Source organism: Salvia splendens, chromosome 6, assembly GCF_004379255.2.
Source record: "Salvia splendens isolate huo1 chromosome 6, SspV2, whole genome shotgun sequence".
NCBI lineage: Eukaryota > Viridiplantae > Streptophyta > Magnoliopsida > Lamiales > Lamiaceae > Salvia > Salvia splendens.
In genome coordinates this window covers 37,110,725-37,131,445 of record NC_056037.1, presented here as the reverse complement: position 1 = coordinate 37,131,445, position 20,721 = coordinate 37,110,725, and the positions used below count along the sequence as shown (strand labels likewise).

The 20,721-nt window shown below is 37.0% G+C and overlaps 2 protein-coding genes across 6 annotated transcripts; one reads left to right on the top strand and one right to left on the bottom strand.

Moving 5' to 3' along the window:
• The first annotated feature begins 1,188 nt into the window (after nucleotides 1–1,188).
• On the top strand, nucleotides 1,189–13,940 carry LOC121807611 (MND1-interacting protein 1-like). 5 transcript variants are annotated; one of them, XM_042207881.1, is made up of 6 exons: nucleotides 1,189–1,458; nucleotides 6,022–6,128; nucleotides 6,572–6,659; nucleotides 8,728–8,838; nucleotides 9,827–11,181; nucleotides 13,278–13,940. In XM_042207881.1, exons 5-6 carry the CDS (start codon nucleotides 10,180–10,182, stop codon nucleotides 13,752–13,754), a joined length of 1,479 nt encoding a protein of 492 aa, XP_042063815.1. In that variant the 5' UTR covers nucleotides 1,189–1,458; nucleotides 6,022–6,128; nucleotides 6,572–6,659; nucleotides 8,728–8,838; nucleotides 9,827–10,179; the 3' UTR covers nucleotides 13,755–13,940. The 5 variants fall into 5 exon arrangements, with proteins under 5 accessions (XP_042063815.1, XP_042063813.1, XP_042063812.1 ...); XM_042207879.1 differs by adding an exon at nucleotides 5,513–5,570 and having other exon boundaries at nucleotides 6,572–8,838; XM_042207878.1 differs by having other exon boundaries at nucleotides 6,280–8,838.
• Nucleotides 13,941–17,025: 3,085 nt separating this feature from the next.
• On the bottom strand, nucleotides 17,026–17,760 carry LOC121809220 (ethylene-responsive transcription factor LEP-like). The gene has a single exon (XM_042209758.1). The coding sequence runs from the start codon at nucleotides 17,758–17,760 to the stop codon at nucleotides 17,026–17,028; it is 735 nt and encodes a 244-aa protein (XP_042065692.1).
• Between the last annotated feature and the right edge of the window lie 2,961 nt (nucleotides 17,761–20,721).

Here is a 20,721-nt window from a genome sequence, read left to right as displayed (position 1 = left end):
CTTAAAGAGGAAAAAGATTAATTTTCTTATATAAATCGATTCATAATTATTTGACTACTTTTTTGGTTACATAAGTAATCGACTACTAATTGGGGTTATAGTACCTTTCATCCATTTTCATTCAAGATTCATGAATTTACGTCAAAATTTCAAATTATAACATGTGACATGAACTTTAATTTTAATCTATAATCTATAATCTATAATAATAATAATAAAATTAGAGTTTATTCTTATTTAAGTAACGGAAATTTAATGGATTCATTTTTTTTGTCAAATAATGAATTGATAATGCAGAAAAATTAATAGAATAGGCAAAACAATAGTCACCGACTTAATTTAAATAATGTATAGCTATTTTATTTAATAAAGTGTCTTTTAATTAAATTTTGTTATACAATCATTCTTTACATCTCACGCCATATTTTATCACTCCACGCTACATTCTTCATCTCTAAAATCTTAGAGGTCGCCTTACTTCCCCCTCCATCTCTTCCGATGCACACCAACAAGGCAACAACTACTAGATCGAGATCCCATTGTCTCACTCCCTTTAACAATCGTTTCCAACCCCTCTCTGGGTGCCCCACTTGTTCCCTCATCGTTGGACGCTCGCCTTTCTCCTTCATATCTACCGGCTTGCCAAATTTGGACCAACCCTCCTCCTTCCCTCATAGCCTCATCGCTTACGAATTACGATAATGCCTATAACGTGATATTATTGAAGAGAGAGAAGACTAACACATAGAGACATATGTTTGTCTTAAATAATGATATTTATGTTCTTCAAGTCAAATTCTAATATACGCACAAGAAACAAATTTAATGATTACTTATTGATTTTGATTATTCAATAATACCTTATCGAACTATTACCATTTTGTGAAAACATCCAATTTTTTTTTTAATTTTTAATTTTTTTGTTATTTAGGAAAGATTTTATTTCCACATCCAATTCAATCAAACGCATCAGTGTTTACCATTTTTAAAAACTTATATTCCTATATATTCCATTCCACTGGAGAGGATAATCCAATATGATCAAGTAGTAAAAATTTAAAAGTTTGAACATATTACATATCGGACTACTAAATTATTTTATACTATAACAGGCATCTATCGAAATACAATCAACATTAAGCTTGGGTAATTATAAAAAAAAATCACTATACAAGTGTATTTCTTTAAGAAAAAAGAAAAAAAAGAATGCTCAAAGAAGAAGAGGAAACGAAGAACAGAAACAGCTTATTTTTCCACAAATGGAGGAGCCGATGCTAACAATATCCTCAGTTTTACAAGGAATTAACTGCTTCCTGCCAAAATTATCCGTTACTATGACGAGTTTGATCGAATTTGATTCCTCTCCGATGATCTCACTGATTGAAAGCATGCTTCGTGACTCGACATTAAGAAAACCTTTTTGGTTTTGGCATTCACCGTTTCCTCTCCATTTTGATGGTAGATCTCAATTATCTCATGCTATAATCATTATTGATTGCGTCGGATTTCTTTCCCTGTCCACTCCACTCCCCCCATATGTACTAGCAAAATACGTTGTTTGAATTTTTATAATTATAGCACAATAGTTAGGTTTTGCATGAACCGATCCAAGTATAGAGATTATCAAGTTCGTGGCTATGTATTGTGCCTAAAGGAATTAATTTTCCCCTAATTATGTGTTTGTGGTGAAAGCACGCTGCTAGGTTATCGGCAAGTCAGTCCATCGCTTCTTTGAGGGCGAATGAACTGCAATGAGTAATTCTGCGTTTGGTGAGCCCGATCATATTGCTGAAACTAAGCTAGTTTGGTTTTAAATCTTGTTTTCGACATTGCTATCTGGTACGGAATCGGGGTCATCGATGATAGGAACGACGACCGGAATTGTACCAACACGAAAGGAACTATGAGAAGGAGACGAGAGTGAAGAAGAAGTAGCAACTTGCATTAATATGAATGAATGAGAGCTACAAATGAAGGAGCTACAGCTTATATAGCTGTGAGCTACTACTAACTATGTAACTAACTTGAAATGGAAGTTATAACTAACTCCTAACTAACTAAGCTTCACGCCACGTGTCCATCTTCTCCAAGCTTCTCTCGTGTGCATGCGTCCATGCACACGTGTTATTCCAGCTCGTCTTCGACGTTTATTCTTTATCCTATTATTTCCATTTTCATGCATCAAATCTCCCCCCCTTCAATTAACCTTGTCCTCAAGGTTTAGTATCTGCATATTTCCTTCAACAAAAGGTTGAAACATGCCTCTGAAAACCCGAAAGACGTGCTCCGTGCGATGCTTCGGTTCTTCAATGTTATGCGGAGCTGATTCAATTTCCCCATTCATACGATTCCCAAATTCGAGAACGACCTCCGGAAGCTTGAAGAATAGTCTTCTGTGGAGCAACTTCGAACAATCCGCCATGGAATTATCCCAGCTAGTAGATTTATTACCCCTCATACATCTCAAATAAATTCCCCAGCACCTGCTAACCATCTCAATTTGTCCATCCAAATGAGGGTGGCATGCGGTGGACATATGCAGCTCTTCTCCTTGGAGTGGGAAGAAGTCAGACCAACAACTGCTCATGAGAGCTTGAGCAACAGAGAGAACTTGCTCATCCTTACTGAGTCTGTCTTCAACATCTCGTATAGTTGATATTCTCTGAGATAATGGAAAGCCCTCGACAAAATCAAGAATAAGCAATCCAAGGTAAGCATTGTTATCACTCTTGAACCCTTGACAGATATCACCTTCCTTTACAAGCATTGCTGACTTCCTCTTCATCTCTGTAGCCATGGGTAAGATTGAATCAGTAAAGAAATTCAAACGAGCACCAACAATATACTGTTTCAGGATCGGAAACAGCCATAGATTGCTCTCAGATAGATCTGGAACACCCAAATTAAGAGGTAGAAGACTAAAAAAATTCTCAGGTCCCACAGCGCCAAGAGCAGTTCCCACACACTCATGCAACTCTTTCTTGAAACCAAAGTCTCCATCTAATTTTTCAAACATGGTAGAAACAATCTGAAACGATATATCCCAGACTGCTTCATATTGATAATCAAGCAGGCTCTCAATTGTTGCACATATTTTTTCTATTAAAGTTGGGCCAGATTTCCTGCTGACTGAATTGGCACCCGCAGTAATCTGTTCAACACCCTGTTTGATCATGTTCTCATCTATACACGAATGTATTAAGCTCTTCAATGTTGTCACAGCTGCTACCAAGCAGAAGTAACACAATCCACAAAGGAGCAATGCAACCACATAAATCCGGTCCTTCTCGGCCTTAGCCAATACCCCTTGCACATTGCCCACGTTATCCATCTCTTCATCAAGTTGAGCCATGAATTTCAGCTTCACCATAGGCCTCGGAAACCACTTGAGCAGCCACGACAGTGATAAACTATAACCGGCTGAGATAGGTAAAACCACAGACAACTCCCGCACTGGGGCATTTTGTCGAGCATGAGATAGACATTCATTTCCCTTGACATCAGCTGTTGCTGCTGCTACTACGCCGTCGCCCTCACTTTGATCAGCCTTGACCTCATCTTTCTTCTCTTCCTTCAATTCCACATTCTTGATCTCTTCTTCTTTGATCTCTTGCACAACCTCAATGGCTGCAGGGATTTCTTGCTCCACCACTTCAGGCTTAACCTCCTTAGATTCCTCATCAAACTCCAGATTCAGCACCCCAGCATCAATTCCTAACAAGTACAGTTGCTTCGCATCACAACCATAACACACCCCACGAGCTCTCTTATCAGCCATTCCTTCCTCCGTTATTAGTCTCCTCTGTGTCACCGCCGGCATAGAGGGGGTGGGAAGTAATGGTGTAGTAGGGTAAGAAGGCTCAGAATCAGCCGCCACAAACCTTTTAGAACTAGAACCCTGAGAATTCCCCTCCCGAGGGGAAGTAGATAGATCCTGCAATCGAGCCAGAGCATACGCATGCACCAATGTTTGAGGCATAAACATGCGCACTGCTTTTTGAACAATTGGTTTTAAGCCGTTTATGAAATGATTAATAGCATAGGATTCAGAGAGGGACACACGACCAAACAGCAATTCAAAACGATCGCGATAATCGGCAAACGAACCTGTTTGTTTGAGGGCCAATAGCTCAGTCATCGGATCACCAAATCTCCCCTCGAGTGCCTGAAGAAACAGCGGCCACGAAGTAGACATCGCACGATCCTGGCATTTGGACCAGATCCGGAACCATTGAAGTGCGCGGCCTTCAAAGTTGATCACCGCCAAGCGCACTTTAGCTTCTTCCGGTGTTAGATCCAACGTGAAGAATTGATCGCAGCGTAGAATCCAACCAGCCAGATCCTCCCCACTGAAAATCGGAAAGCCGACCTTCGATTGACAAGTGGCGAAGTACAGTGGACGCGGTGGAGCACTGCCAGCCATCGGTCCAGTCGGAACACCATTCGTCGCCGGAACAAAGCGAGACATAATCTCGTTCTGCTGCATCTGAATGGCGAGGAGGTCCTCACGCAGCTCCTTGATTGAGTCAACCTTAGATCCGGTCGAAACAGCCGCAGAATTGCCTCCATTACCAGCCTTAAACTTCACCATCAACGCAGAGTTTTGGACTTGAAGAGCAACGAAACCATCCCGCAGCTCCTTAAAGGTTTGATCGTAAGTGCGAGCAGCTTGATCACGCCTCCGATTGGACTCGTCGAGCCTCGAGAACAAATCGCCCATGGTCTTGCGTATTGTCTCCTCCATCCGCAGCAGATCTGCCGATGGATTTTGGATCGACATCTTCATAGTCGGATCGCGATTGCCATCAGATGTATTCCGCAATTTATCGATCTCCTCCTGCCGACGATCAGAATCGGCGGTATTGAAGAACTCATCAGAATCGCGCGCGCCATCAGAATCGGCGAACTCAGGTATGGCAGACGTGAAAGGCTCCTCCAGTCGGCGCAGATCGCCGGAGCGGGTTTCCACCATCACAGGTGATGGATCGTGAAGTCTGATACCACTTGGTACGGAATCGGGGTCATCGATGATAGGAACGACGACCGGAATTGTACCAACACGAAAGGAACTATGAGAAGGAGACGAGAGTGAAGAAGAAGTAGCAACTTGCATTAATATGAATGAATGAGAGCTACAAATGAAGGAGCTACAGCTTATATAGCTGTGAGCTACTACTAACTATGTAACTAACTTGAAATGGAAGTTATAACTAACTCCTAACTAACTAAGCTTCACGCCACGTGTCCATCTTCTCCAAGCTTCTCTCGTGTGCATGCGTCCATGCACACGTGTTATTCCAGCTCGTCTTCGACGTTTATTCTTTATCCTATTATTTCCATTTTCATGCATCACTATCCTTGGTACCAATTGCGCGTTATTGTTGAAGAATACTGCCTACCATGAACATCTTTAGTTACATTCCTTAAGTTTGGAATTCAATTTATTTAAATGGTTATCGATTGATCTAAACTTTTTTCTTCGACGGTATTTGGTGCGTTTTGTTGGACATAGGCGGTTTGGAGTTGAACAGAAACTGGAATCTTCATCAGAATGGAAATTTGATGTTTTGGTATGGACGTGCCATTTCTGGTTTCTCGTGGAAATGAATGTTTAGTTCGTGGGTTAAGCAATTCTAGAACTTTCAATCATTCAAGAAGGATGTGTATTCCAGAAGTAGGCATGGTATATCTAGTGAGTGCATGATCTCTAGAAAATCACTAATTTGTGGAGTATGTTCTAATGATTGGGGATGCTACTTTTAATTCTGTTTCTTTACTTCACTAAATATTTGACAATAAAAGGAGAACTTGATATTATTGATGTTATTTCTATTTTGGTTTCTTTACCTCATTAAATATATTTCCTGCATAATGTGTTTTAAGTAGGAAAGAACAGGTCAAACAATAAAAGAATTAATAAATTCTTTCGACGGCCATTCTGTTTTTAAAAGTATTTGCACCAGAAGAGGAAAATATATTTGGGCTGTGTATGCACTAATTTTGTGGCTTGTTTCTATGCAGTACAATGATCTTGGTGGCTATAACCCTTAAAAATTGCAATTTCATCACCTTATATATGTAATGACTACGTAGCGCTGCAAATGTAGCAGCAAAGGGAGTTGAACCAGGTATGTATTCAGAACCTTAAAGTAGGAAATTCCTCAAAGATATTTTTATTGCTTCATTGCTTGCAGCGCCGTTAAATGATCCAGTTTAGACAAGGTGTGTATAATCTGCTGAGCAGTGAATGCAATACATTAAGAGCTACTTTTCTTGTAGGTACTGGTATCCTGTTTTTTTGGTGGGAAAGAAGAGACATTTTTCTAAGAACAAAAAAACATTTTTGAGGCAGTTGATTTTATTTTCGGTCGACTTTCTTTGTTGATATGAATCTTGCACCTAAAAGCATATATCATTCCCGGTATTCTCTCAAACAACACATTAGCAAACGACCTCACTGGGAAGACCCTGATTTGTGTGAAATAGTTTGTGCAAACTGCTGCCTTTGTTTTCCCTGGCTCGAACAACTTAATGAAGGTCAGAAAGTAGTACTTATAAATTATATTTTCAGAGGAAAACAGATGGGGCCTAAGATTAGGTGAGCAGATTGGTGAAGCAAAGCACTTCTGAACCTATGGACGGACTTGGGTGAAATGGAGGTTCTCTTATTTCCTTCTCTTTATAATTAATCTTGTGTTGCAGATATAACTGTATAACGAGTTTGTTTTTGGTCACTAAACATTTATGAAGATATGTTTGTGTGCCCATATGGTTGGTACTTATTACTCCCTCCATTCCTGAAAAGTATGAACTATTTTCTTATTAGTCCATCCCTGAAAAGTATAAATTTTCTAATTTTAGAATAGTTAAACAACTTATGCCATTGCCCCTACACATCATTTTATTTACAACTTATGCCATTACACTACACTTCTAATGTGTGGAGCCCACTCCACTAACACTTTTTCCACTACCTTTTATCTCTCTCTCTCACTTTACCAATTATACATTAAAACAAACCTGTGCTGAACCAAATATTCATACTCCCTCCATCCGCCATTAGATGTCCCATTTTTTTACCGGCTCGGGTTTTATGAAATTGTTTGACTTTATAAAAGAAAGTAGTAGAAAAAGTTAGTGGAATGTGGGTCCCCTTGCCAAATAAGGTAAAAGTGAAATGAGGCATTTATTGGGGGACGGACAAAATAGGAAATATGCGACATTTAATGGCGGACGGAGGGAGTACTTTCCAGGGACGGAGGGAGTATTAACTTTCTCAGTTAAGTATCATATCAAATTAATTTTGCTAATTACCCCTTCCAGGAAAGAGAGAAATAATCAAAAGCTAGCCCTTAGTACTTGAGGGTATATACTATCTATATATCCTCATGAACTCCATAAGGAGTGTCTTCTTCAGATTTTTAGATCTGTTTAATCAGCTCTGATGCACATCCTACATTCCTACTACATGAAAATTTTCTTGTTCATGTCCACTTCATGTATTAGAACTATCATAAAAAATCAGAGCTGATGAAACTCCTAATCTTTGGTTAAACATTAATGAGTTTCTATCCATAAAGGCCAGAGTTGGCCATGCTGGAAGGCACAGGTGGTTCTTTTTTCAGGCATTTGTCCAGTGCCTACCCTACTGTATAATGTATAATAAATTCAATTAGGACTTCGCAAAAATATTGTTCACCTTCAGACAGTTTCCAATTTTTAAAGTGAGCCACTAAGACTAAGAGTAATTACTGATTGAGGTTGTTCTCTTTTAGCGGAAATTCCACCTGTTTTTTATGATTTAGTGTCAGTGTGCAATCTTTCAGTAGAATACAACATTAATCTTTTTAAATGCACCAGGTGTTCGTGAATGCCAATGTTTTTATGGAGTGAAATTCTTCCTGATTGAAATCTTTTTTGATTTTAGTGCTAATTTTTTTTTGTTTTGTTACTGGAAACTAATTACTTCATTTTGGTATAGTTACAATTAAAAGATGGCTTTTTTATTTTTCATGAGAAATAGACAGGCTTAATGTATTATAAAAATTTCCTTGGAACATTTAATACGATGCTGAGTTTGCATAAGAATTCCAGGCAATGTTTTTGTTTCTATTTGTGGCAGTTGAAAGCTAAGTAATTACTACATCCTATGGTGAGATATTTACCATAATCAATTTTGTGCAAATACTAATAAATACTGGTTACTGTAGATCTGTGGATACATGACAGCAGGATTTTTGGTCATCTCTCATAATATCATTATAAGGCTTATTAGTAATCTTTTTGGGCATATACCAAGGTTAAATTTGGAGTAAAAATAATATTCAAATTATTGATTTTCTTTATCCTTGTAAAAAGGTGGAAAAGTTCTTTACTCATTATAATTAAGTTCAGTCCTATTATTTATTTAGACAGATGGACTAGAAACGGCCAGCCAGGTTTCTAGGTCCTTGTAAAGCATCTCTTGCATCAGGGCCAGATATGCATCCACATTTGAATTGTTATGAAGTAGCTTTTTCTGTAACTAACTCAGGAGGAATTTCTTATATCTGCTACCAAAATACAATGTGCATTTAATACAACCCCATCATTTCGACACCTGCTTTAATTGTAGTCTGGGATTTAGAAAATTCCATTTATTAAAACAAACAACAAAATTGTGTTATCAAGGTGGTCTAGATTGTTCCTCCTCACTAATTTTCTTTGTTCTCATTGAATTTGAGACAGATTCAGAGAGAAACATATTAGGTCTTGCAATTACTTAATCCTTTCTCTAGATGTTGGCTGGAAAAATTGATACAGAGACTTGTAACTGAGAAGATTTTTTAATTAATTCAGGTATTATTCATTTTGTAAATCTTGATTTCTGTAATGGAACCGTTATTTATATATTTTTCACTTCAGATACAGCTTGAAATCAGCCCAGATCTATTTGATAATTCCTTTCTGAAATATATTCTTTGAAAAAAAAATTCTCTTGTGTTTATTTTAGTTTTTTTGCTAATATTTGTAAGTCAAATTGTTTATATTAGAGTTGTTGTTCATTGTAGGTATCTTCAAATATCAAATTATCAAAAAAGGCTACACTTGTTTTGTGTTTATTTATTATTCTCAACAGTTTATAGTAATATTGGTTTTTATTATGGTTATGGTTTGAAGGATTTGAGGGTAGCATATTTTGAGAATACAAAGGTATTAGATGAAAGAAATGCCAATGCACTAAATTTTATCTTTTGGCTGTGGAAATGTTGAGGTTTAAACTATTTCTAGTTTCTTTTTGGAGTTGTGGCTGGCCCATATATATTGAATTGAATATGTAGGGAAGGTTTGAAGTAGGCATGACCTACGGTTTGGATCTGGACAATGACAAGCATAAGGTTAATTAGATTGCTCTAGTAGTATCTTGTTGTTTTATTTTGATGACCAGTATTTTGAAGTAATAAAAACATGAACAGAAGATCAACATACTATATAATTTTGTTCAACGGCTTTGGTCAAGTAGTTATCCCAGTATTGAAGTATGCTTGGACTTCCTTGATAATATTCCTTAAGTTTTGGATATTGTATTTACCATTTTAAATGGAAATCTACATTATAACTCACTTATAATTCTCAATAAATATATCAGGGCATTGGTCGTCCTGTCATTAATTCTATATGCCTAGAAATCTGAGTATTGCAGTGGAAAATTGTGATTGGCGGAAAGTTATTTGATCTTATTACATATTTTATCATTTTGATTTTCAATGCTTCACTGATATATGGCTATGACGTTTTCTTTCTACCAAGAATTCAAAAGTCTAATGATCGGGTTTTTTCTATTCAGCTTGCAACCATGGGTAAGCACGCAAGGGGCAAAGGAAAGTCTAAGTCAATGAAGAATGAGACAAACCATACAACGCCTAAAGCACCCGTTTCTAAGTATGGTTTGCCACCAACTTCAAACATCATAGCTCGAGAAAGGGAACTGGAGGAATGTCTTATTCTAAAGCTTGAAGATTTGTACACTAGAGCCAAAAATTGGCTATTGACATCAGGATATGACATGGCTGAAGTAGAAAGAGCAATCTTGAATGCTGGCTATGTTCATGGTCCAAAGGATCTTATGAACAATGTTTTGACAAATACAGTTTCTTTTATTGAACAAAAAGTGAAGCCGCAAGGAAAAGGTTTGAGGACATGAAGGAGTTGTATAGAGCCATGCTACAAGCTCTGCTTGATAATGTCTTGCGTACTGAACCAAGGTTGCAAAGGTCAGATGAAATGCAAAGGTCAGATGCACTGTGGCTTCTTTTAACCAGCAAGTGGGGCACTGTTCCATCAACCAGCATGCCATCTCATGACTTGGGGGGTGATAATAACAATGGATGTACTAGTGAGAAAGCCCCATCGGAATTGAATATTGAATCTTCGTCTAAGAGGGTTGGGATTTTGGAAAGAATCAATAATACACCTGGATTAGCATCGAAAATAAGACAAGATATTCCAATTCTGATGGCATCTCTACAGAGGGAAATGGGCACTACATTCATCAAGCAACAAGATCTGGAAAATGCAGCCTGTGAACCAATAGAAGGTTCACATTTTATAGATGCTAGTACTCTCACACTCCTAGAGGAAGTATGTGTCAAATGGCAGGAAAACAGCCCTAATGATCCAAAGACTGCATTCATTATTGACTTCATAAAAAGTATTAGAGACCTAGAGGAAAAGGTGAAGGTGCAGAAGAAATGGGCTCAAACAAAAGTTATAGATTCAGCAAAAAGGTTGAGTAAAGATTTGCTGGAACTAAAAATGTTAAAGCTGGATAGAGTGCACTCGCAAGGCCTGAAAGATAAGAACCTTTATGCAGAAAATGCATACTCATTGTTGGTCATGGAGACTGAACAAACTTTGAGAAATATGAATTGTGAAGCAAGTAGGGTCAGAGAATTAGTTAGAACTCTAGAGCTCAGCAAAGCGCACATTAAGGCGGATACAGAAGCACTAAGACTAAGTACATCTGAGTATGAAAGCGATCTAAATCGAGTACTACATAGAGAAATGAAACTCATGAAAAAAGTCGCCACTTTTGGAAAACAGATTACCAACCTCAGAGTTAATATTACTGAGGCGAAGCAGAAGGTGTTACAGCTGCAGCACGATATTCTCCAAATCGAGAAGGAAGCTAAGGAAGCTGAGGTTCGTCATATTCATGAACTCCATAATCTAGTAACTATTTCTTAAGCTGATTTGGAAGATTTACTTGAACCATAAATAACTTGCAATCTTGCGCACAAATTTTGATGCTTTCTGTTAATTACATTTCAAAATTCCGTTTTTGTTAATTACCCTTTAAGAAACTTATTGACTTGCAAAATATCTTTTTCATTATAGTATATTCCATACTAAGCTTTGTATTGTGTTTGGCTGTAGTTACTGATTGATTCTGTTGCAACTAGGCCAATTATGCTTGATATTATTTTAAGAGTTTCGAATTGAGGATGGAAATAGATTAAATCGATCAAATATAATCTTGACATTCATTCCCCAAATCTCTTGATATTACATATCTAATCTTCCTACTGCTTACATAAAAGTTTGTATTGTCGGAAAAATACAAATCTGTTATGTGCATTAATTCTGTAGCTTGAAAGTGATTTTAGTCTTTAATTTGGAGCCACTTCTGCTTAAATTTGAGAGGTAATCTGATCTTGTCAGCTTGCTCACAAAACTTAAATAGAACATTTAAAATTAGCAATCCTTTAATTGCCAGCTGGCATCGGGTAGATACATTTATGTGACGACCTTAATGTTTTTAATACTCAATGCTGAAAGCAATGTCATTGTAGATAGACATAGGTTTAGCCGCCCTCCTATAATATTTATGTCTTGTTAACCTCTCTACTTTTTTATCCCAGGGCAATTTACTAACATATATCATGGGGTGCGTTATAATACTAACTTTTCTTAAATTGCTAACTTGCTAACTCGTCAACGCAGTATATTAAAAATGTCAACACGGTAATTAGCTTGACAAAACAAATTTAGTTGACATACTTATGTCTTTGTGTTGACTTTTAAAAATAGATGTCAATACAAAGACGTACGTATATCACCTAAATTTGTGTCGACATACTAATATCACCGTGTTGACATTTAGATACTGCGTTGGTGAGTTAGCAAGTTAGCAATTTAAGAAAAGTTAGCAATTGATCACACCTCCATATATCATTGACTCAAATTCTGCTTTTGCACTAGGCCGTCACCATTAGTTTTTTACTTCCCCATGTTCTTGGTATTGCTGTAAAACATAGAAGTTTCTTCCATTAAATACATGGAGTACTTTAGTTGGCCCTATTTGGAGAACGTATCTCCTTTCGAGGATGCCTTTTTTTTCCAGTCTGGTGATAGTAATATTTGGCATGCACATTAATAAATTCAGATTTGCTGAGTATTCTTTATCAGCTGGTATGTGGTTGATTAGTGTGGTGAAAGTCATTGGTTTTGTTGAGTATAATTTTATAAACTTTCCTTCGAGCATGACCTGGTTTACGATTTTGTTGAGTATGTTAATGGCTTACAGTCTGCTTCTTAATCCTCTAATTGTTTTGGTAGATCAAACATATCTTTGCTGTGAATGCTCCTCATTCATGAGCGTGTGCAAGGGACTGGTCGTCTTTTACTCCCTAAGACTTGCAGTGCTTTTTTCATAGGATTGACTAGTTTCAATAGTTTCTAAGATTAAGTTCAAGTTCATTTTCAAATATATTCTTGTGAGCTGGTCGTAGTTCCTATTTGTTTGCTATTAACTGACATTTTGGATTGGCTTGGTAAATTGTTGGCAGAATAGTTATCTTTGTTCATATGTTAATTCATCTGTGGATATGCACGGACTAGACTCGATGGTTTTAGTATAGGTATATATATAGTATATATTTGATTGATTTCTATACATTTTGAGAAGGCAGTGTGGCATGCCATTTAAAATGATACTCCTACATTTATATTTATCCTTAGAATAAGAGGGATATGATTTAAATTATTTAATAGATAAATACTCCTATATAATGGGAGTAGTATACTATATCATATTACACTATTGTCCCTAAATTAGATATATAATGGGTGTACAGTATACTTTTTATATATGAAGGGGTTGTAATAGGCAAATGAAATAACCTGTTTGTTTTAATTTCGTATATACTGTTGATTAGGTTCTCTTTCTATCGTTCAATGCAGTTTCAATGTACGTGCAGCTGAAGTTTGAACATTTTTTCCTTTCACTGAAACTGCAGGATGGATGGAAGCAGGAAGGCAGGGAGAAGGAGCGGAAGATTGCTCTCGAGGGCACGGAAGCTAGAAGGGTAGAGGCACATAGAGCCTATTTGAGACAGGAGCTGACGGAATGTCGTCAAAATGCTGAGAATGCCTTGAGGGCGAAAGAGGATGATCTCCAGCGGCTCGAACAGGAGCTGTCTCGTGTGCAAATGTTCTATCAGATGTCGATTGTGTCATTGGAGGGAGACACATTTTTATACAACGGCGTTGAGGTAGCATCTCTGGAGAAGAATGCTCCTAGTGAGTCCTCGAGGCACTGGACCTGTATGAAATGCTTTACCAATGATGTTTCTATCCTTTTTCTGCCATGCGCTCACCAGGTGCTGTGCGCACCCTGCCATGAAGGGAGCACCAGCAGTTCGATGGGTAAACAACGTTGCCCCTTCTGTGGTGCGGAGATTGAGCAGAGCATCAAGGTCTATGGCCCGACTTAGTAATTTGTCGTGGTTGCAGAATTTGATAAATAAGCAGAAGGATTTTCTCTAGTTTTCTGCTGGCAGTTTGGATTGTGTTTGATCTGATATTCTGTTTTCTCTTTCTGCATTTCTGTTGGTTATTCTGACAATTTTATCAGCGACTGTTGGAACTTCTTATTTTTGTTTCATGTGTTTGAGAACTCATCTAGCTTTGTCTTATTTCTTGATTTTCAACCTTTTATTATTATTCTAAGCGTTCTTCACAATTTTATGAGTACAATTTATAATTATATTTCTAGTCTGAAACTGAAACACATGAATAGGTCTGCCAACTTTCTTAGTTCTAATTTTGAATCTTGAGTTCTACACTCATCGAAACAACATGCAGCCCAAATTTGTGAATGTTTATCTTAATTCAACTTTTTTTTAATCTTATATTTATGTTCTGCTGGTAGCCGGAGTTGTAGCCGGAAGCGTTGTAATTGTAGCTGCCGGTGGAGTGGTCTGCCGAGAGCTGATACTCGGGCTCTTCGGGAGCGGTGATGTTGGTGTGGGAGCAGCCCTGCTGGGACCCGCCCTTGGAGCGGGTCGCGAAGTCGTAGGCCAGCGCGGCCTCCTGGGCGTTTTGAAGGTCCCAAGCGTAGTTCGCTTGCTCTTCTCCTCGAGGCCGCATATCGGCGCTAGGTACTTGCCCTACTTTCTCGTCTCGTCACACCAAGAACTGGATCTCACTGTCTTCACTCCCTTCCCTTTTCTCCTTGCTTGCTAAGCATGTTGAAAATATTTAATTATGATGATATCAGTGTTTACAAAATAATTTCGAAGATGTTTTGCGATTGAATGGAGTTCAAATAGGGAGACTGTAGGTTAATAGTAACAACGTGAAAAAATAATAAAAGTTAATATTACTCCGGTTTATATTACTAATGTGATAATAATATTAATACTAAAAGTACGATTTTATTAATTCTAAGAGACACTCCTTCTACTGAATAGACTCCTACTAGTATTCAAGATTTGAGGTACTTAAAAATAAACACAATATTTTGAGACAAAAGTAAGAATTACTTCCTCAGTCCCAAGAAAGTTGAGTCAATTATAAAACTATTTTTTGATATTTTCATATGTTTCATTAAAATAAATATTTATAATCTTGATAAGCTTTTTTCTCTAATGAGATATGCATCATTATCTATTAATAATATTTTAATTATTTTTCTTTCTTTCTTTCACATTTTATTAATTATGCATTAAAGTTTTTGCTGATTATAAAATATGTTATTTTTCTTAGACGGAAAAAGTATTATTTAAGCATAGTACAATATAGATTTGAAAAAAATGAAAGACAAAAACAGTATACTAATATCAAATTTTAAAAAAACGCATACATTGATTCCAATAAATCCAACAGACCAACGGAAAGACAAAAAAAAAATACACTAGGGAGTACCATATTAAAAGAAACGCACACATGGATTCATTCAAATAAAACAAAAAACTTTAGCAAATTAAAAGAAGAATGCAAACATGGATTCTAATAAATACAACACAATGCCACCCATTCCCATACCCGCCGGAGAAGCTACTCCCCGGCAGCGGCGGCAGCTCATCCCCTGGCGCCCACGGCGGGTATGGTGGTGGTCCGGCGACAGCTCATACTCGGGCTCATAGGGGGCGGGGAGGTTGGTGCATTGTGAGCTAATTATGTAAAGTATAATGAATATATAATAAAAATGGATTCGGATAATTTGATTAGCAGTATAGAGGGTGATGAATTAATTTGTTGGAAGTGACATAATATTTATATTTTAGGTGTCTTTATTGATTATTGTTATGGATTAGATACGTTTGAATGAAATGTATAATCTGTTAAATCAAACCTGCATAATTTAGTATGCATTACTGCAATTTGATCATTAATTTTCCTCATGTGATTACAAGTTTTAGCACGTCAAATGATTACTTCAATTTAATCATTAATTACTCAATTCTAAATTATGTAATTCAATTATGATTTGAAATCAACGGGTATGAGGTTTCCTGATTCAAACAATATATATTTTGTTGCCATTTTCTGCTTATCACAATCATGTGATATGGACGGCTTACTTTTTTTTTATTTAACGACAATTAATATCAGAAATTTATAAAAGGAATATTGGTCCCTAAAACCATGAATTTTACCCAAAATTTGGCATTTCACACGAATTTTAAAATTGGTCTAGAATATCGCAAACTTTGTATTTTGTTTGGTATTTCCTAAACTTACCCAAATAAGATATTTTTATCAAAATCTTATTTTACGTAGACAACCGTGATACATTTTATGATATTTTAAACCACTTTTTAAGTTCATAATAAGTTACTACTTAGTTGCATTTATGGAGGCAAATTCTAGAGAAACAAAAGAAGTAGACGAGGCAACAATTATAACGTTTCTCCCAGACACCCTTCATTCTTGATTTAAATAGACGACATATAGAATTTCGATGTATATTGTTGCTTGCTGTAATTGAAGACTTATATAGGCTACAAACTTCAATGTAACCCTAAACTTAAACCTATCTATTTATAAGTAAAATTGTCACAATTTAAACAAAAGATACGAAAAGACCCGAATGAATGTCGAGGACGAAGGACAGAAGGAGGAAAATTGGTACTCCTATTAAATGTATTTCATTGTATAAAATAAATTATGATATTAGGATTTTAAATTATGTATTATGTAATTTCATGGATTTAGTCGAAAGAAACATCTTATTAACCGAGTTATACTTTTTTTTAATAATTCCTCCGTCTGCAAGATGTCCCATTTTTAACCAGTTCAAGTTTTAAGAAATTCTTTGAATTTGTAAAAGAAAGTGGTAGAAAAAATTAATGAAGGTGGGTCATACTTTTATATATTGATTTTATAATAAAATGCGAGTAGAGTGAGGTGATGAAATGTGGATAACACTTAAAATAGTAAAAGTGAAATGTGATATATATTAACATGCGAATTAAAAAAGAAAAAAAGAGAGAACATTTAGAGAAGTATTTCAATATATTAACTAAATAAAAACGTGTTATCAGCTAGCACTACCAAGTACCATGCGTTTAAATTTAATTATCACCATTTCTGAGAGTTACATGTAGACAAATATCCGCCCAAAAAACCATTCAATGCATTATACTCCAAAAAAAGATAAGCTGATGGCATAACAATACATAGATAAAAAACAGAAAAACAAAAGCCAAATAGTTATAACTTGAAAAAAACACACATTTCAAACCGACACAAATCCATCACTCAGTACCACCCAAACCCGCCGGAGAAGCTACTCCTCGCCGCCTCCGCCGAATCATCCACCCTGAAATACCCGGCGACGTCGTATCCCACCGCCGCGTCCATGCTCCGCCGCTGCTCCGACAGCTCCAGACACCTCATGTCATTCAACACCCCATGCCCCATTTCCGACAGCACCGGCGGCTCCCCGGCGTAGCAGCCGCTCGTGATGTCAGGCGGCAGCGGCGGCAGCTCATCCTCCGCCACCTGCGGCCGATACTCCACCTGCCCGCTCCCCTGCCACGCGTCCCCGGACAGCTGAAAGCCCGAATTCTGCCCGAAAAAAATTTGACTGTGGCCGGAGCTGTCACCGGCGGCAGTGACGCCGCCGGCGGCTAAGAGCATGGTGAAGTCGGAGTGCTCCTCGTCGGGGGAGATGATGGAGGTGACGGAGGAGCCCGGCGGCATGTCGGAGTAGACGAAGTTGGTGCGGGCGCGGGACCCGCGCATGGACCGGGCGGCCCGGTCGTAGGCCAGTGCGGCCTCCTCGGCCGTGTCGAATGTCCCTAGCCAGTGGCGCTCTTTGGTAGTTGGGTCGCGTATCTCGGCCGCGTACCGGCCCCACGGCCGCCTCCGGACGCCAAGGAACCTGTTAGTGGTGGAGGAGGACTGGTCGTTTTGGGCTGACGGTGGGATCGGTTGACCCCCTTTTCTCTTGCTCTTGGAAGGGGAGGCTTTGCTCTTGCCCTTGCTATCCATTTTGGGCAGTGTAAGAAAAAGAACTGACAAAGATTTAGTTATGATCAGTTGTTGGAAATTGGAAAGTGAGATTTTCTGACAGTGATGGAGAAAGTAGAGAGAGATGTTTTAAATGTTTGAGGATGTTTTGTGGGGGAAGAGAGTTTATATAGGGAGGTTGTTACTTGTGAATGTGAAATAAAACGAAAATAATAAGAATGGATTAGGGAATATAATTAGTAGGAGTAATATAAAGGGAGTGTTGGAACATGGACCTTCGTAATTAAACTAATTGGATTGATAGTCACATATTCACATGCATCATTATTAGGCATATGCATCTCTGAATCCCATGGCATTATATGCTAATCCTCACCTATTTATTTACATAGATCAAATATTGTTCCTCAATAATTAGATTAATATGACAGGATTAACGATTTTGGAACTAGCTAGCCAGCAAGTGCTTGATAATGGACGAAGAATCGCATGAGCTTAATTATTAGTGAGACATTTTCCATTTACTTTTATATATGAATAGGAGAATAATACTCATATATATATATATAGAGAGATGTATTCATTTCCTTTTCCTATATTTCCTCCTTTTTCCTTCTTAATATCAGCCATTAGATTAGAGAAATGGACGGTCAAGATCAACATTGGGTAATTAATCCCGTGTTGCATTATTTGTCCTATTTTGTGCATTATGAGGGTACAATAGTAATCTAATAATGGCTGGAAACCGCTACGAATAATGCACCACATGGTCACGAGTAATGCATATAATTGACTATATAATGCACAATATGTGAACTGCAATGCATACGAACAAGATGTGCTGTGTTATGATGTTTGGACACACGTTTCTTGTTTCCCCTAAGGGTTTAATAAGCTTAAGGGCTAGGGTATAGTACGTAGACACGTATGTAATCTTCACATGGTAACGAGTAATGGATATAATTGACTATATAATGCACAATTTGTGAACTGCAATGCATACGAACAAGATGTGCTGTGTTATGATGTTTGACACACGTTTCTTGTTTCCCCTAAGGCTTTAATAAGCTTGGGGGCTAGGGTATAGTACGTACGCATTAATAACAAATTATAAAACGATACGAATAATTCACCAAATTGTCACGAGTAATGGATGTTATTAACTATATAATGTACAATATGTGAACTGCAATGCATACGAATAAGATGTACCATGTTATGATGTTTGACACACGTTTCTTGTTTTCCCTAAGGGTTTAATAAGCTTAGGGGCTAGGGTATAGTACGTAGACATTACTAAATGCACGTATGTAATCTTCAATCCGTTGATTAACCCATATACACAATACCTCTAATAATGCATAATATACTGAGATAATGCACTACCTAAACCAAATAATGCACATACGTATATTCCAATAACAACAATTTGTTAGTAATGTCTACGTACTATACCCTAGCCCCTAAGCTTATTAAACCCTTAGGGGAAACAAGAAACGTGTGTCAAACATCATAACATGGTACATCTTATTCGTATGCATTGCAGTTCACATATTGTGCATTATATAGTTAATAACACCTATTACTCGTGACAATTTGGTGAATTATTCGTATCGTTTTATAATTTGTTATTAATGCGTACGTACTATACCCTAGCCCCTAAGCTTATTAAACCTTTAGGGAAAACAAGAAACGTGTGTCAAACATCATAACACAGCACATCTTGTTCGTATGCATTGCAATTCACAAATTGTGCATTATATAGTCAATTATATCCATTACTCGTTACCATGTGAAGATTACATACGTGTCTACGTACTATACCCTAGCCCCTAAGCTTATTAAACCCTTAGGGGAAACAAGAAACGTGTGTCCAAACATCATAACATGGTACATCTTATTCGTATGCATTGCAGTTCACATATTGTGCATTATATAGTCAATTATATGCATTACTCGTGACCATGTGGTGCATTATTCGCAGATACCAAAATGTGGCAGTTACTTTTCCGTCAAATGTCAATAATAACCCTGTAATGCATACAACCACCTTCTATAATGCAACACGGAACCAGTTTTATAGAATCAATCTGATCCGTTGATGCCTTAGATCTAACGCGTAATATTAAGAAGGAAAAAAGATCTAAGATGTGAAAAGGAGAATAACGCTCCCCTATAAGGGATGTATTCATTTCCTTTTCCTATATTTCCTCCTTTTTCCTTCTTAATATCAGCCATTAGATTAGAGAAATGGACGGTCAAGATCAACATTGGGTAATTAATCCCGTGTTGCATTATTTGTCCTATTTAGGGTTTAGGGTTTAGGTGGCTGTAATGCATACAACCACCTCTATAATGCAACACGGAACCAGTTTTATAGAATCAATCTGATCCGTTGATGCCTTAGATCTAACGCGTAATATTAAGAAGGAAAAAGGATCTAAGATGTGAAAAGGAGAATAACGCTCCCTATATATATATATATATATATATATATATATATATATATATATATATATATGACAGGGATTTATAAGGAAGTAGGAACCATATCCTCTATAAAAACGTGCTCAGATAATAAAAAAAAAGAGATAATATAACACTCCATCTATCCTAAAAAATTATGAACATGTGATTCGGCACGAATTTTAATGAATAATCGAAAAAGTAAGAGAGAGATAAAAAGAAAAAATAATTAAAGTATTGTTAGTGGAGAATATGTCTCACATCAATTAAAAGAAAATACTTTCTTATTTAAGAAAGTTCATACTTTCGGATTGAAAGGAGTACTAATTTTTATTCATTCCAAACGATGTGCATGATTTTGGGATAACCTCGATCACAAAATCAGAGCAAAACACAATTTACATAAAAATTTATTTTGAAAGACTAAATCAAAATTTGGTAATTCAAAACCTTATTAATTGAAGTCGTGATCCAAAAATTTGGGCACTTGAGACTGATAAATTAATAAAATAGATA

Coding starts and splice junctions, on each gene's coding strand:
- LOC121807611 (XM_042207881.1), top strand. CDS start 10,180: ATGAAGGAGTTGTATAGAGCCATGCTACAAGCTCTGCTTGATAATGTC. Junction 11,182..13,277: donor AGGAAGCTAAGGAAGCTGAG/GTTCGTCATATT, acceptor CTGAAACTGCAG/GATGGATGGAAGCAGGAAGG.
- LOC121809220 (XM_042209758.1), bottom strand. CDS start 17,760: ATGGATAGCAAGGGCAAGAGCAAAGCCTCCCCTTCCAAGAGCAAGAGA.